This window comes from Glandiceps talaboti, chromosome 14, assembly GCF_964340395.1.
Source record: "Glandiceps talaboti chromosome 14, keGlaTala1.1, whole genome shotgun sequence".
NCBI lineage: Eukaryota > Metazoa > Hemichordata > Enteropneusta > Spengelidae > Glandiceps > Glandiceps talaboti.
The window spans coordinates 21,593,655-21,607,350 of NC_135562.1; the positions used below are offsets into that span (position 1 = coordinate 21,593,655).

The 13,696-nt window shown below is 35.4% G+C and overlaps 1 protein-coding gene across 3 annotated transcripts in view; it reads right to left on the bottom strand.

Annotated features, from left to right (window-relative positions):
* LOC144445608 (solute carrier family 12 member 8-like) overlaps window positions 1-13,696 on the bottom strand; it is a 60,518-nt gene that overhangs the window by 18,716 nt on the left and 28,106 nt on the right. For all 3 annotated transcript variants that reach the window (XM_078135219.1, XM_078135218.1, XM_078135220.1), the window contains exons 3-4: window positions 5,562-5,705; window positions 946-1,137 (exon numbers count right to left, since the gene is read on the bottom strand). In XM_078135219.1, the coding sequence (XP_077991345.1) occupies window positions 946-1,137; window positions 5,562-5,705 (336 nt within the window). The remainder of the gene's footprint in view (window positions 1-945; window positions 1,138-5,561; window positions 5,706-13,696) is intronic.

Consider the following 13,696-nt stretch of genomic DNA (forward strand, 5'->3'; position numbering starts at 1 on the left):
ATTATGATGAAGACTCGTAAGTGTAGTTGAATAGTTACAAATACATTAAATCTATATTCTACCACAGGGGTATTTGTTTGTACATGTAATCTATATTCCACCACAGGGGTATTTGTTTGTACATGTATTAAACTATATTCTACCACAGGGGTATTTGTTTGTACATGTAATCTATATTCCACCACAGGGGTATTTGTTTGTACATGTATTAAACTATATTCTACCACAGGGGTATTTGTTTGTACACGTATTAATTTATATTCTACCACAGGGGTATTTGTTTGTACACGTATTAATTTATATTCTACCATAGGGGTATTTGTTTGTACATGTATTAATCTATATTCTACCACAGGGGTATTCGTTTGTACACATATTAATTTATATTCTACCACAGGGGTATTTGTTTGTACATGTATTAATCTATATTCTACCACAGGGGTATTTGTTTGTACATGTATTAATCTATATTCTACCACAGGGGTATTTGTTTGTACACATATTAATCTATATTCTACCACAGGGGTATTTGTTTGTACATGTATTAATCTATATTTTACCACAGGGGTATTTGTTTGTACATGTATTAAACTATATTCTACCACAGGGGTATTTGTTTGTACATGTATTAATCTATATTTTACCACAGGGGTATTTGTTTGTACATGTATTAATCTATATTCTACCACAGGGGTATTTGTTTGTACATGTATTAATCTATATTCTACCACAGGGGTATTTGTTTGTACATGTATTAATCTATATTCTACCACAGGGGTACACCAAACTACAAGTTGGGGAAAAACAGTATTTCCATTCAGGAGCACATTAGAATTTTGTATGTATTCATTTGTTCTTTTATTCCTGGGTCAGAATATGTTTACAGCCATTCCTGTATTCATTTATTGCAGAAATAAAAGAGACACCAGTCTGAATGGTTCTTACCTGTCCAAAACTGTAGAGTACTCCAACTGTTCCACCAACACGTGCTCCTAAAGCATGAGTCACAAGAAAATAGACTCCACCACTTTCTAGGTGACATCTTTCACATACACCAATAGCAGAAAGAGCTGCAATTAATGCCACGATGATTGTTATGGCAACAATTAAAACAGATAGACCTATACCAGCATTACCCTGCAATTAATACATTAGTCACATGTTAGTAAAGTGCAGTGTTTGAATTGTTTTCTCTCTTTTTTAAAAATTATTTTACAGACTCCCAAAATAGTGTGGAGTTTGGATGTTTTCACATCTTGACTACTAATAAGTGCTTAAACTAAGACATATATTTGAACTTCATCAAATCAAACAAAGAATGCTATACTTTTAAAATCAAAGGCCGTACATTACTTATAATTATATGTATATTTTTCAACCTAAATTTTGTTGAGAGCCTCCATTATGAGATTTTATGATACAGTGTCATCGTTAACAATGAACACAAATGAACTTTTATTTGAACACAGTAGAATGTCAGTTTTCATTATAATTTTTGTAAAACCTTATTTGAGATTAAGGTTTTATAGTTAGGCATTTAAAATACTAAAATATCTTTACGGCAGACCCTCACACTCCCTGTATGTATGTATGTGTGTGTTACTCAGGAAGTTGCCGTAGAGGGTGCATCAGACTCCCCAGTAAAATGTCAATTACTCTTAGTTGGTCAAAGTTTGTGGCTGTGTTTACTGCTTATTGATGGTATGCCCTTTGCTAGTTCCGACTCCAGTGCGTCTAAATAAAAATGTATGACATTATGAGTGGATTTACATAGTTTTATTGATAAATTCACCTGACGTCCTAGCCCACACGACAACCTTAACTTTGTAAATGTTGCATGATGTCTATGGCGGAACATCCAGACTGTTTACTAGTACACAACCTATATGTAACCTATAGTTAAATACTAAATAACTATGTGCTTGTTCACTATGCTATCCAAGTCTATTCTAGTTTTCATTGATCAGTGTTTCTCTTAAGACTTTTAAGAACCATGGTAATAGGAGAGATTACATGTACTACCGGGGAAATGTGGTGAACTTTGCAATTAGACAGTACAATGCATGGAAATATATGCAAACTTCACCCTCTCTGCTATTAACAACCTAGCACAATATATTTAGAATACAATGTACCATATTTGGATGGGAAAACCCCAAATACCTGGGAAACTCAGTAGATTTTACCTATTTCTACATTCTTAACCAAAAACACTGATGATATATCAGTAACACTTACATTTAATACTTAGTTGTGAAAATTAAAAACTAACTGAAATACTTAAACTTGCTACTATTATAAAAATATACTTGTCCACAGTAGTATGACATTGTGCTTTTCTAGAGTAAAAAAGGAAGTGAAACCACCATCACCACCACCACCACCACCACCACCACCACCACCACCACCACCACGATAACTTTGGTGGTTATACTGGTTAATCTATTATTCAATTTGAATTATAAATGACCACATGTGACAAAAATACAATATACATCATAAAATCCACAGCAATTAATAGATATATATTTACTATGCAAAGGATAGGTCATGATTCAGTATTATTACAAATGTACTATAAATTACTTGCATTGGTGGGTGCACATGTTATTATTCTAGTGGTATTTTCACTGCAGAGCAATACTGAAAAAATACCTGCAAGAAACTGATAATAATAATTGAGTCCAAAATACATTGACCATTCCAAATGGTCAATTTCATGGTCATTATATGCAGGAAAAAGTGGAAATAGGCTATTTTTCTTCACCACTTTGTGCATAATATGGGTGATTTTTAAGGTCTGTGGCTGGAAATTCCAGCCAACCACAGAGACCTATGAACCATCTCTGGTTTGTGGCTTGAAATTCCAGCCAACCACAGAGACCTATGAACCAGCGATAGTTCATGGCTTGAAATTCCAGCCAACATCAGACACTTATGAAATTCCAGTTAACTTTATATGGTGAAAATGAGAACAAATTTGTCAAAAACCTAATTTTTAAGGTGAGTCATTATGCCTTGGAAAAGGTCAATGTATTTTGTATTCCAGTTGTGAAATATGATGAATTGACAAAGTCCTAAAATATCTCAATTATAGATGCAAGATTATCGTTACAGTTGGTACATGTAATATGACATAACTCCATGATACGTGAGTGACAGTGTAGCATGCGGTAGACCTTGGTATTTGGACCTACAGCACTTTCAGTGTTCTCTGTATTCATACTATAACACATGTAGTGAGAAAAAATGTAGCAGAAAACACTGAAAATATGTCAGCACATATCGTGAGTACATACACTGGTACTCACGAGTCATAGGATTCTGTTATTAATATTATTATGCATTAATTTGATCAAAAATAGCACATTTTGTGAAAATATATGACTGTGCATGTGTTTATGTGATTTCATGTACATAGAAGAATCATACTATCTTTTACATACAGATATGTAGTACTGTCTTTGGTATACAGTATGCAGTAATGTCTTTGGTATAGCACTGCAGTAATGTCTTTGGTATAGCACTGCAGTAGAAATAACATACAGTATGCAGTAATGTCTTTGGTATAGCACTGCAGTAATGTCTTTGGTATAGCACTGCAGTAGAAATAACATACAGTATGCAGTAATGTCTTTGGTATAGCGCACTGCAGTAGAAATAACATACAGTATGTAGTAATGTCTTTGGTATAGCACTGCAGTAGAAATAACATATAGTATGCAGTAATGTCTTTGGTATAGCACTGCAGTAGAAATAACATACAGTATGTAGTAATGCCTTTGGTGTAGCACTGCAGTAGAAATAACATACGGTATGTAGTAATGTCTTTGGTGTAGCACTGCAGTAGAAATAACATACAGTATGCAGTAATGTCTTTGGTATAGCACTGCAGTAATGTCTTTGGTATAGCACTGCAGTAGAAATAACATACAGTATGTAGTAATGTCTTTGGTATAGCACTGCAGTAGCTAATATGCAGTAATGTCTTTGGTATAGCGCACTGCAGTAGAAATAACATACAGTATGTAGTAATGCCTTTGGTGTAGCACTGCAGTAGAAATAACATACGGTATGTAGTAATGTCTTTGGTGTAGCACTGCAGTAGAAATAACATACAGTATGCAGTAATGTCTTTGGTATAGCACTGCAGTAATGTCTTTGGTATAGCACTGCAGTAGAAATAACCTATAGTATGCAGCACTGTCTTTGGTATAGTACTGCAGTAGAAATAACATGTAGTATGCACATAACCCAATGCAAGAAATGATGGGTACAAATGTAATAAGTTGTACTGAATTTAGTAGTAATGTCTTTGGTATAGCGCACTGCAGTAGAAATAACATACAGTATGTAGTAATGTCTTTGGTATAGCGCACTGCAGTAGAAATAACATACAGTATGTAGTAATGGCTTTGGTGTAGCACTGCAGTATAGAAATAACATATAGTATGCAGTAATGTCTTTGGTATAGCACTGCAGTAGAAATAACATATAGTATGCAGGAATGTCTTTGGTGTAGCACTGCAGTAGAAATAACATACAGTATGTAGTAATGCCTTTGGTGTAGCACTGCAGTAGAAATAACATACAGTATGCAGTAATGTCTTTGGTATAGCACTGCAGTAATGTCTTTGGTATAGCACTGCAGTAGAAATAACATACAGTATGTAGTAATGTCTTTGGTATAGCACTGCAGTAGCTAATATGCAGTAATGTCTTTGGTATAGCACTGCAGTAGAAATAACATACAGTATGTAGTAATGTCTTTGGTATAGCACTGCAGTAATGTCTTTGGTATAGCACTGCAGTAGAAATAACCTATAGTATGCAGCACTGTCTTTGGTATAGACCTGCAGTAGAAATAACATGTAGTATGCACATAACCCAATGCAAGAAATGATGGGTACAAATGTAATAAGTTGTACTGAATTTAGTAGTAATGTCTTTGGTATAGCGCACTGCAGTAGAAATAACATACAGTATGTAGTAATGTCTTTGGTATAGCGCACTGCAGTAGAAATAACATACAGTATGTAGTAATGGCTTTGGTGTAGCACTGCAGTATAGAAATAACATATAGTATGCAGTAATGTCTTTGGTATAGCACTGCAGTAGAAATAACATATAGTATGCAGGAATGTCTTTGGTGTAGCACTGCAGTAGAAATAACATACAGTATGTAGTAATGCCTTTGGTGTAGCACTGCAGTAGAAATAACATACAGTATGCAGTAATGTCTTTGGTATAGCACTGCAGTAATGTCTTTGGTATAGCACTGCAGTAGAAATAACATACAGTATGTAGTAATGTCTTTGGTATAGCACTGCAGTAGCTAATATGCAGTAATGTCTTTGGTATAGCACTGCAGTAGAAATAACATACACTGTGATACAGTATGTAGTAATGTCTTTGGTATAGCACTGCAGTAGAAATAACCTATAGTATGCAGCACTGTCTTTGGTATAGTACTGCATAACATGTAGTATGCACATAACCCAATGCAAGAAATGATGGGTACAAATGTAATAAGTTGTACTGAATTTATGGCTTATACTCACCACAACCCAACCTGTACGTAAAAAGATGACAACACCAAAGATATTGATCATACACGATGTAAATACTCCATCCCATGTACCAAATAATACAGGCTCCTTGATAAAGAAATTGGCTTTCCACCATGGTTTTTGATTACCAGAATCCTGTAAACAAATAAACATAAATTGAGAACAAAATACCAAATAATACAGGCTCCTTGATAAAGAAATTGGCTTTCCACCATGGTTTTTGATTACCAGAATAATGTAAACAAATTAAGATAAATTGAGAATGAAAGCAATTACCAAGAGTGTTCATAATATGGAATACTTCAATGAGTTATTGTTTATCTTTCTTTGAAATTGGTACATGTACCAGTAAATCCCAGGAGGGAGAGGTGTATCCCAATGTTTTCATATGGGTGTGCAGCACAAGTTAAAAACATTTCCCCATGATTAGGGCATTTCCTGGTGAAAAGTCAACCCATATTTATGGATTTTCACGCAGGAATGTACATCACCGGTTGACAAGTTATGGTCATCCAGCAGGGTCACCAACCTAGTAATAAGTTAGCTTGCTAGTGAAATGTGACACCCACAGGTTGCATTACTTCATGCATATCACAGATGGTCGATAGAGAAAATTCTTGGGGAAACTACGCACACACCTTTCTAAGGGAGTACCTCCCCTCCCCCCACCCCTCCCTGGGGTATACATGTACTGTGATGGACATAAAAAATGTAACATCTGTTCAGTATTTTGCCTTTTAAGATTACACAGGAATCCCCCTCAAAATCTATTACTTTGTATTAGGAATGGGAGCTACAATTTAACAAATATATGAAACATTGTTTCTAAATCTTTTATAAAAACACCCTATCATGGAAAGATTTGATCAGAACGTAGATAAAATATGTACAGTAAAACCTAGTGAGTTCCCTGTAAGTCTGATACTTACTAGACTCTCCTATTAAATACAGTAAAACCTAGTGAGTTCCCTGTAAGTCTGATACTTACTAGACTCTCCTATTAAATACAGTAAAACCTAGTGAGTTCCCTGTAAGTCTGATACTTACTAGACTCTCCTATTAAATACAGTAAAACCTAGTGAGTTCCCTGTAAGTCTGATACTTACTAGGCTCTCCTATTATATACAGTAAAACCTAGTGAGTTCCCTGTAAGTCTGATACTTACTAGACTCTCCTATTAAATACAGTAAAACCTAGTGAGTTCCCTGTAAGTCTGATACTTACTAGACTCTCCTATTAAATACAGTAAAACCTAGTGAGTTCCCTGTAAGTCTGATACTTACTAGACTCTCCTATTAAATACAGTAAAACCTAGTGAGTTCCCAGTAAGTCTGATACTTATTAGACTCTCCTATTAAATACAGTAAAACCTAGTGAGTTCCCTGTAAGTCTGATACTTACTAGGCTCTCCTATTAAATACAGTAAAACCTAGTGAGTTCCCAGTAAGTCTAATACTTACTAGACTCTCCTATTAAATACAGTAAAACCTAGTGAGTTCCCTGTAAGTCTGATACTTACTAGACTCGCCTATTAAATACAGTAAAACCTAGTGAGTTCCCTGTAAGTCTAATACTTACTAGGCTCTCCTATTAAAAACAGTAAAACCTAGTGAGTTCCCTGTAAGTCTGATACTTACTAGACTCTCCTATTAAATACAGTAAAACCTAGTGAGTTCCCTGTAAGTCTGATACTTACTAGACTCTCCTATTAAATACAGTAAAACCTAGTGAGTTCCCTGTAAGTCTGACACTTACTAGACTCTCCTATTAAATACAGTAAAACCTAGTGAATTCCCTGTAAGTCTGATACTTACTAGGCTCTCCTATTAAATACAGTAAAACCTAGTGAGTTCCCTGTAAGTCTGATACTTACTAGACTCTCCTATTAAATACAGTAAAACCTAGTGAGTTCCCTGTAAGTCTGATACTTACTAGGCTCTCCTATTAAATACAGTAAAACCTAGTGAGTTCCCTGTAAGTCTGATACTTACTAGACTCTCCTATTAAATACAGTAAAACCTAGTGAGTTCCCTGTAAGTCTAATACTTACTAGGCTCTCCTATTAAATACAGTAAAACCTAGTGAATTCCCTGTAAGTCTGATACTTACTAGGCTCTCCTATTAAATACAGTAAAACCTAGTCAGTTCCCTGTAAGTCTGATACTTACTAGGCTCTCCTATTAAATACAGTAAAACCTAGTGAGTTCTCTGTAAGTCTGATACTTACTAGGCTCTCCTATTAAATACAGTAAAACCTAGTGAGTTCCCTGTAACTCTGATACTTACTAGACTCTCCTATTAAATACAGTAAAACCTAGTGAGTTCCCTGTAAGTCTAATACTTACTAGGCTCTCCTATTAAATACAGTAAAACCTAGTGAATTCCCTGTAAGTCTGATACTTACTAGACTCTCCTATTAAATACAGTAAAACCTAGTGAGTTCCCTGTAAGTCTGATACTTACTAGACTCTCCTATTAAATACAGTAAAACCTAGTGAGTTCCCAGTAAGTCTAATACTTACTAGACTCTCCTATTAAATACAGTAAAACCTAGTGAGTTCCCTGTAAGTCTGATACTTACTAGGCTCTCCTATTAAATACAGTAAAACCTAGTGAATTCCCTGTAAGTCTGATACTTACTAGACTCTCCTATTAAATACAGTAAAACCTAGTGAGTTCCCTGTAAGTCTGATACTTACTAGGCTCTCCTATTAAATACAGTAAAACCTAGTGAGTTCCCTGTAAGTCTGATACTTACTAGACTCTCCTATTAAATACAGTAAAACCTAGTGAGTTCCCTGTAAGTCTGATACTTACTAGACTCTCCTATTAAATACAGTAAAACCTAGTGAGTTCCCTGTAAGTCTGATACTTACTAGGCTCTCCTATTAAATACAGTAAAACCTAGTGAATTCCCTGTAAGTCTGATACTTACTAGACTCTCCTATTAAATACAGTAAAACCTAGTGAGTTCCCTGTAAGTCTGATACTTACTAGACTCTCCTATTAAATACAGTAAAACCTAGTGAGTTCCCAGTAAGTCTGACACTTACTAGGCTCTCCTATTAAATACAGTAAAACCTAGTGAGTTACCTGTAAGTCTGATACTTACTAGACTCTCCTATTAAATACAGTAAAACCTAGTGAGTTCCCTGTAAGTCTAATACTTACTAGGCTCTCCTATTAAATACAGTAAAACCTAGTGAATTCCCTGTAAGTCTGATACTTACTAGACTCTCCTATTAAATACAGTAAAACCTAGTGAGTTCCCTGTAAGTCTGACACTTACTAGGCTCTCCTATTAAATACAGTAAAACCTAGTGAGTTCCCTGTAAGTCTGATACTTACTAGGCTCTCCTATTAAATACAGTAAAACCTAGTGAGTTCCCTGTAAGTCTGATACTTACTAGACTCTCCTATTAAATACAGTAAAACCTAGTGAGTTCCCTGTAAGTCTGATACTTACTAGACTCTCCTATTAAATACAGTAAAACCTAGTGAATTCCCTGTAAGTCTGATACTTACTAGACTCTCCTATTAAATACAGTAAAACCTAGTGAATTCCCTGTAAGTCTGATACTTACTAGGCTCTCCTATTAAATACAGTAAAACCTAGTCAGTTCCCTGTAAGTCTGATACTTACTAGGCTCTCCTATTAAATACAGTAAAACCTAGTGAGTTCTCTGTAAGTCTGATACTTACTAGGCTCTCCTATTAAATACAGTAAAACCTAGTGAGTTCCCTGTAACTCTGATACTTACTAGACTCTCCTATTAAATACAGTAAAACCTAGTGAGTTCCCTGTAAGTCTAATACTTACTAGGCTCTCCTATTAAATACAGTAAAACCTAGTGAATTCCCTGTAAGTCTGATACTTACTAGACTCTCCTATTAAATACAGTAAAACCTAGTGAGTTCCCTGTAAGTCTGATACTTACTAGACTCTCCTATTAAATACAGTAAAACCTAGTGAGTTCCCAGTAAGTCTAATACTTACTAGACTCTCCTATTAAATACAGTAAAACCTAGTGAGTTCCCTGTAAGTCTGATACTTACTAGGCTCTCCTATTAAATACAGTAAAACCTAGTGAGTTCCCTGTAAGTCTGATACTTACTAGACTCTCCTATTAAATACAGTAAAACCTAGTGAGTTCCCTGTAAGTCTGATACTTACTAGGCTCTCCTATTAAATACAGTAAAACCTAGTGAGTTCCCTGTAAGTCTGATACTTACTAGACTCTCCTATTAAATACAGTAAAACCTAGTGAGTTCCCTGTAAGTCTGATACTTACTAGACTCTCCTATTAAATACAGTAAAACCTAGTGAGTTCCCTGTAAGTCTGATACTTACTAGGCTCTCCTATTAAATACAGTAAAACCTAGTGAATTCCCTGTAAGTCTGATACTTACTAGACTCTCCTATTAAATACAGTAAAACCTAGTGAATTCCCTGTAAGTCTGATACTTACTAGACTCTCCTATTATATACAGTAAAACCTAGTGAGTTCCCTGTAAGTCTGATACTTACTAGACTCTCCTATTAAATACAGTAAAACCTAGTGAGTTCCCTGTAAGTCTGATACTTACTAGGCTCTCCTATTATATACAGTAAAACCTAGTGAGTTCCCTGTAAGTCTGATACTTACTAGGCTCTCCTATTAAATACAGTAAAACCTAGTGAGTTCCCTGTAAGTCTGATACTTACTAGACTCTCCTATTAAATACAGTAAAACCTAGTGAGTTCCCTGTAAGTCTGATACTTACTAGACTCTCCTATTAAATACAGTAAAACCTAGTGAGTTCCCTGTAAGTCTGATACTTACTAGACTCTCCTATTAAATACAGTAAAACCTAGTGAGTTCCCTGTAAGTCTGATACTTACTAGGCTCTCCTATTAAATACAGTAAAACCTAGTGAATTCCCTGTAAGTCTGATACTTACTAGACTCTCCTATTAAATACAGTAAAACCTAGTGAGTTCCCTGTAAGTCTGATACTTACTAGGCTCTCCTATTAAATACAGTAAAACCTAGTGAGTTCCCTGTAAGTCTGATACTTACTAGACTCTCCTATTAAATACAGTAAAACCTAGTGAGTTCCCTGTAAGTCTGATACTTACTAGACTCTCCTATTAAATACAGTAAAACCTAGTGAGTTCCCTGTAAGTCTGATACTTACTAGGCTCTCCTATTATATACAGTAAAACCTAGTGAGTTCCCTGTAAGTCTGATACTTACTAGACTCTCCTATTAAATACAGTAAAACCTAGTGAGTTCCCTGTAAGTCTGATACTTACTAGGCTCTCCTATTATATACAGTAAAACCTAGTGAGTTCCCTGTAAGTCTGATACTTACTAGGCTCTCCTATTAAATACAGTAAAACCTAGTGAGTTCCGTGTAAGTCTGATACTTACTAGACTCTCCTATTAAATACAGTAAAACCTAGTGAGTTCCCTGTAAGTCTGATACTTACTAGACTCTCCTATTAAATACAGTAAAACCTAGTGAGTTCCCTATAAGTCTGATACTTACTAGACTCTCCTATTAAATACAGTAAAACCCAGTGAGTTCCCTGTAAGTCTGATACTTACTAGGTTCTCCTATTAAATACAGTAAAACCTAGTGAGTTCCCTATAAGTCTGATACTTACTAGACTCTCCTATTAAATACAGTAAAACCTAGTGAGTTCCCTGTAAGTCTGATACTTACTAGGTTCTCCTATTAAATACAGTAAAACCTAGTGAGTTCCCTATAAGTCTGATACTTACTAGACTCTCCTATTAAATACAGTAAAACCCAGTGAGTTCCCTGTAAGTCTGATACTTACTAGACTCTCCTATTAAATACAGTAAAACCTAGTGAGTTCTCTGTAACTCTGACACTTACTAGACTCTCCTATTAAATACAGTAAAACCTAGTGAGTTCCCTGTAAGTCTGATACTTACTAGACTCTCCTATTAAATACAGTAAAACCTAGTGAGTTCCCTGTAAGTCTGATACTTACAAGGCTCTCCTATTAAATACAGTAAAACCTAGTGAGTTCCCTGTAAGTCTGATACTTACTAGACTCTCCTATTAAATACAGTAAAACCTAGTGAGTTCCCTGTAAGTCTGATACTTACTAGACTCTCCTATTAAATACAGTAAAACCTAGTGAGTTCCCTGTAAGTCTGATACTTACAAGGCTCTCCTATTAAATACAGTAAAACCTAGTGAGTTCCCTGTAACTCTGACACTTACTAGACTCTCCTATTAAATACAGTAAAACCTAGTGAGTTCCCTGTAAGTCTGATACTTACTAGGCTCTCCTATTAAATACAGTAAAACCTAGTGAGTTCCCTGTAAGTCTGATACTTACTAGACTCTCCTATTAAATACAGTAAAACCTAGTGAGTTCCCTGTAAGTCTGATACTTACTAGACTCTCCTATTAAATACAGTAAAACCTAGTGAGTTCCCAGTAAGTCTAATACTTACTAGACTCTCCTATTAAATACAGTAAAACCTAGTGAGTTCCCTGTAAGTCTGATACTTACTAGGCTCTCCTATTAAATACAGTAAAACCTAGTGAGTTCCCTGTAAGTCTGATACTTACTAGGCTCTCCTATTATATACAGTAAAACCTAGTGAGTTCCCTGTAAGTCTGATACTTACTAGGCTCTCCTATTAAATACAGTAAAACCTAGTGAGTTCCGTGTAAGTCTGATACTTACTAGACTCTCCTATTAAATACAGTAAAACCTAGTGAGTTCCCTGTAAGTCTGATACTTACTAGACTCTCCTATTAAATACAGTAAAACCTAGTGAGTTCCCTGTAAGTCTGATACTTACTAGACTCTCCTATTAAATACAGTAAAACCTAGTGAGTTCCCTGTAAGTCTGATACTTACTAGGCTCTCCTATTATATACAGTAAAACCTAGTGAGTTCCCTGTAAGTCTGATACTTACTAGACTCTCCTATTAAATACAGTAAAACCTAGTGAGTTCCCTGTAAGTCTGATACTTACTAGGCTCTCCTATTATATACAGTAAAACCTAGTGAGTTCCCTGTAAGTCTGATACTTACTAGGCTCTCCTATTAAATACAGTAAAACCTAGTGAGTTCCGTGTAAGTCTGATACTTACTAGACTCTCCTATTAAATACAGTAAAACCTAGTGAGTTCCCTGTAAGTCTGATACTTACTAGACTCTCCTATTAAATACAGTAAAACCTAGTGAGTTCCCTATAAGTCTGATACTTACTAGACTCTCCTATTAAATACAGTAAAACCCAGTGAGTTCCCTGTAAGTCTGATACTTACTAGGTTCTCCTATTAAATACAGTAAAACCTAGTGAGTTCCCTATAAGTCTGATACTTACTAGACTCTCCTATTAAATACAGTAAAACCTAGTGAGTTCCCTGTAAGTCTGATACTTACTAGGTTCTCCTATTAAATACAGTAAAACCTAGTGAGTTCCCTATAAGTCTGATACTTACTAGACTCTCCTATTAAATACAGTAAAACCCAGTGAGTTCCCTGTAAGTCTGATACTTACTAGACTCTCCTATTAAATACAGTAAAACCTAGTGAGTTCTCTGTAACTCTGACACTTACTAGACTCTCCTATTAAATACAGTAAAACCTAGTGAGTTCCCTGTAAGTCTGATACTTACTAGACTCTCCTATTAAATACAGTAAAACCTAGTGAGTTCCCTGTAAGTCTGATACTTACAAGGCTCTCCTATTAAATACAGTAAAACCTAGTGAGTTCCCTGTAAGTCTGATACTTACTAGACTCTCCTATTAAATACAGTAAAACCTAGTGAGTTCCCTGTAAGTCTGATACTTACTAGACTCTCCTATTAAATACAGTAAAACCTAGTGAGTTCCCTGTAAGTCTGATACTTACAAGGCTCTCCTATTAAATACAGTAAAACCTAGTGAGTTCCCTGTAACTCTGACACTTACTAGACTCTCCTATTAAATACAGTAAAACCTAGTGAGTTCCCTGTAAGTCTGATACTTACTAGGCTCTCCTATTAAATACAGTAAAACCTAGTGAGTTCCCTGTAAGTCTGATACTTACTAGACTCTCCTATTAAATACAGTAAAACCTAGTGAGTTCCCTGTAAGTCTGATACTTA